The sequence below is a fragment of the Limulus polyphemus genome, unplaced genomic scaffold, assembly GCF_000517525.1.
Source record: "Limulus polyphemus unplaced genomic scaffold, Limulus_polyphemus-2.1.2 Scaffold7378, whole genome shotgun sequence".
Taxonomy (NCBI): domain Eukaryota; kingdom Metazoa; phylum Arthropoda; class Merostomata; order Xiphosura; family Limulidae; genus Limulus; species Limulus polyphemus.
In genome coordinates, this window is record NW_013672988.1 from 1,172 (window position 1) to 5,421 (window position 4,250).

General features: G+C 30.9%; 1 protein-coding gene across 1 annotated transcript in view; it reads left to right on the top strand.

The window, feature by feature from the left end:
* The first annotated feature begins 483 nt into the window (after positions 1–483).
* Positions 484–4,250, top strand: part of LOC111089795 — a 39,113-nt gene continuing 35,346 nt past the window's right edge. The window contains exons 1-2 of the mRNA XM_022402889.1: positions 484–498; positions 1,860–1,966. Of these exons, the coding sequence (XP_022258597.1) occupies positions 484–498; positions 1,860–1,966 (122 nt within the window). The remainder of the gene's footprint in view (positions 499–1,859; positions 1,967–4,250) is intronic.

Below are 4,250 nucleotides of genomic sequence, written 5' to 3' on the forward strand. Positions count from 1 at the left end.
TTCAACGTTAAATGTTGAATATTATTTATGATTTTTAGTTCTGTTATGTTCGAGCGCCCCCTGTCAAATCTAGTTTCTTCATAACTCAGGGTAAAGATTAAATCTTGACGATCAACAACTTCTCGAAACAAACTGTTTATATGGTTTACGTAAAAGTTTAACATCATTAAATATTCAAACCTTGAGAAAGATTATCACGTTTCTGATATAAAAGTGATCGTACCTTAGAAATATCTGCAAGGAAACCGGTAGAATAACAATAAAACGCTTCACAACTTATTCCACCAGTAAAATATCTTAAATTGGAAACTCGTTTCATGAGTTATTTATGCAAAACAATGCTTGCATTTCAGTTTAATATCTTTAAGAGTACTGTTAGGACTACAAAGTACTGTTAGGACTACAAAGTACTGTTAGGACTACAAAATACTTTTATGACTACAAACATAATAATAACTGGAGAAGAAATGTTTAAAAGCGGAAATGTTACGAGTATTTGTATGTTTAACAAGATTCGAGATTTAAAACAATTCTGAGTGAACGGAAATAATTAAAATATGGGAAAGGCTGTCTTGTGGGGGTAATTTCAAGCAACGTTCAAGACTAACCTTTAATCAACAGATAAATGTTTAGTTGATGTTATTGTCAGTTGTGACATGAATTTCCTGGATGTTAAGAAAGCCGTTATTAAAACATATGTATTCATTATAACTCTACAACTGGTAGGTCATAAAGTGAACGTATTAAGTAAAAACAAAACATGTGTTTCTTATATGCTGAAATTTAAATGGTGTGATGAAAGCATTGTGATGAATGGACACTGCTGAATTTCCATTAAAACATATTTATTCAGACTTGTACACGTGATACGAGGCCTAATTATTTTCATTATACTCTGATGCTGGTAGGCTGAGGCCGGAAATTAACGTTGTCAGTTTAGTAAATACATTACAGTTGAAGCTATAAAATGTAGTGAATAGTTACCGGAAATTAACGTTGTCAGTTTAGTAAATACATTACAGTTAAAGCTATAAATGTAGTGAATAGTTACAGGAAATTAACGTTGTCAGTTTAGTAAATACATTACAGTTAAAGCTATAAATGTAGTGAATAGTTACCGGAAATTAACATTGTCAGTTTAGTAAATACATTACAGTTGAAGCTATAAAAATGTAGTGAATAGTTACAGGAAATTAACGTTGTCAGTTTAGTAAATACATTACAGTTGAAGCTATAAATGTAGTGAATAGTTACCGGAAATTAACGTTGTCAGTTTAGTAAATACATTACAGTTAAAGCTATAAATGTAATGAATAGTTACAGGAAATTAACGTTGTCAGTTTAGTAAATACATTACAGTTGAAATTAAAAATGTAGTGAATAGTTAATGCTTTCCAAGTCTATGAAGCTTACTACATATCCCAGCTATAAGCTTGAATGGATATCTCTGGAAGATATTAGTATGGAATATTACATAATTAAATACGTCATTCATTATTGTTGATTCGTTCTTACACTTGAGTTAGTATGTTACTTTGAGAAAAACTGCTGTAAAACAATGAGCAGTTAATGAAGTTACCCACTAAACATGAGTCAGTATTTTGTAGACTTTTTGTGATACTAATTTTGAAGTATATGTTAGTGATCTGTAAACAAGGACCTATTTTAATTTTTCAATTCGTATTTTTGGAAGCGTTATTTAAACGAGAATTTTAAATACTGCATCCCAACAAAATTATTAGTCTTTTAATAAGAATAAACTTAACATTAATAACCACACTTTAGAAAAAAAAAGATCTTTCAACTCAAAATTGCCGCCAGAACCATTTCTAACTTTTTCATATCTTATCTTTTTCTAGTTAGTAGAAATACACATCTATCAAGTTCCCTGTGACCGCTGGATAGAACGACAGAAACTCGCCAAGGGAAAAGTTGTTCACTATGCTACATCTTCCGGATTTATCAGGTACATCCTCCTACCCCCCCCCCCTTATCTTTTAATAATCAAAAGGTATGTTATCATACATTACAACCATGCTGTTATTTGTGAGATTGTAAAAAAAATGTGAAAAACTTCAGTTTTTACTTTTGACATTTTCCAATCTTCAAAAGTCGAAATTCGATCCTGAACGTTCTTCATAGTAAAGTTTGTTACAGGCCTGCCCCATTAGAGCTGGAATCAACTAGTTTAATGCTTTTTTTTTAAAAGAGTATTCATGTACTGTTCACTTCTGTGCCAGGTTGATTGTTATTAGCCAGGTTGATTGTTATTAGTTAGGTCGATTGTTATTAGCTAGGTCGATTGTTATTAGTTAGGTTGATTGTTATTAGTTACGTCTGTTGTTATTAGTTAGGTTGATTGTTATTAGCTAGATTGATTGTTATTAGTTACGTCTGTTGTTATTAGTTAGGTTGATTGTTATTAGCCAGGTCTATTGTTATTAGCTAGGTTCATTGTTATTAGCTAGGTTCATTGTTATTAGTTAGGTTGATTGTTATTAGCCAGGTTGATTGTTATTAGCCAGGTTGATTGTTATTAGCTAGGTTGATTGTTATTAGTTAGGTTGATTGTTATTAGCCAAGTTGATTGTTATTAGCTAGGCTGATTGTTATTAGCCAGGTTGATTGTTATTAGTTACGTCTGTTGTTATTAGTTAGGTTGATTGTTATTAGCCAGGTTGATTGTTATTAGCTAGGTTGATTGTTATTAGCTAGGTTGATTGTTATTAGCAGGTTGATTGTTATTAGCTAGGTCTATTGATATTAGCTAGGTTAGTTGTTATTAGCTAAATTGATTGTTATTAGTTAGGTTGATTGTTATTAGCTAGCTTGATTGTTATTAGCTACGTCTGTTGTTATTAGCCAGGTCGATTGTTATTAGCTAGGTCTATTGTTATTAGTTAGGTCGATTGTTATTAGCTAGGTCTATTGTTATTAGTTAGGTTGATTGTTATTAGCCAGGTTGATTGTTATTAGCTAGGTTGATTGTTATTAGCTAGGTTGATTGTTATTAGTTAGGTTGATTGTTATTAGCCAGGTCGATTGTTATTAGCTAGGTCTATTGTTATTAGTTAGGTTGATTGTTATTAGTTAGGTTGATTGTTATTAGTTAGGTAGATTGTTATTAGTTAGGTTGATTGTTATTAGCTAGATTGATTGTTATTAGTTAGGTTGATTGTTATTAGCTAGGTCTATTGTTATTAGTTAGGTTGATTGTTATTAGTTAGGTTGATTGTTCTTAGCTAGGTCTATTGTTATTAGTTAGGTTGATTGTTATTAGCTAGGTCTATTGTTATTAGCTAGGTTGATTGTTATTAGTTAGGTTGATTGTTATTAGCTAGGTCTATTGTTATTAGTTAGGTTGATTGTTATTAGCTAGGTCTATTGTTATTAGTTAGGTTGATTGTTATTAGCTAGGTCTATTGTTATTAGCTAGGTTGATTGTTATTAGTTAGGTTGATTGTTATTAGTTAGGTTGATTGTTATTAGCTAGGTCTGTTGTTATTAGTTAGGTTGATTGTTATTAGCCAGGGCGATTGTTATTAGCTAGGTTGATTGTTATTAGCTAGGTTGATTGTTATTAGCTAGGTCTATTGTTATTAGCTAGGTTGATTGTTATTAGCTAGATTGATTGTTATTAGTTACGTCTGTTGTTATTAGTTAGGTTGATTGTTATTAGCCAGGTTGATTGTTATTAGCTAGGTCTATTGTTATTAGCCAGGTTGATTGTTATTAGTTACGTCTGTTGTTATTAGTTAGGTCTATTGTTATTAGCCAGGTTGATTGTTATTAGTTACGTCTGTTGTTATTAGTTAGGTCTATTGTTATTAGCCAGGTTGATTGTTATTAGTTACGTCTGTTGTTATTAGTTAGGTTGATTGTTATTAGTTACGTCTATTGTTATTAGCTAGGTTGATTATTATTAGCTAGATTGATTGTTATTACTTACGTCTGTTGTTATTAGTTAGGTTGATTGTTATTAGCTAGGTCTATTGTTATTAGCCAGGTTGATTGTTATTAGTTACGTCTGTTGTTATTAGCCAGGTTGATTGTTATTAGCTAGGTCTATTGTTATTAGCTAGGTTGATTGTTATTAGCTAGGTTGATTGTTATTAGCTAGGTTCATTGTTATTAGTTAGGTTGATTGTTATTAGCCAGGTTGATTGTTATTAGTTAGGTTGATTGTTATTAGTTAGGTTGATTGTTATTAGCCAGGTCGATTGTTATTAGTTAGGTTGATTGTTATTAGT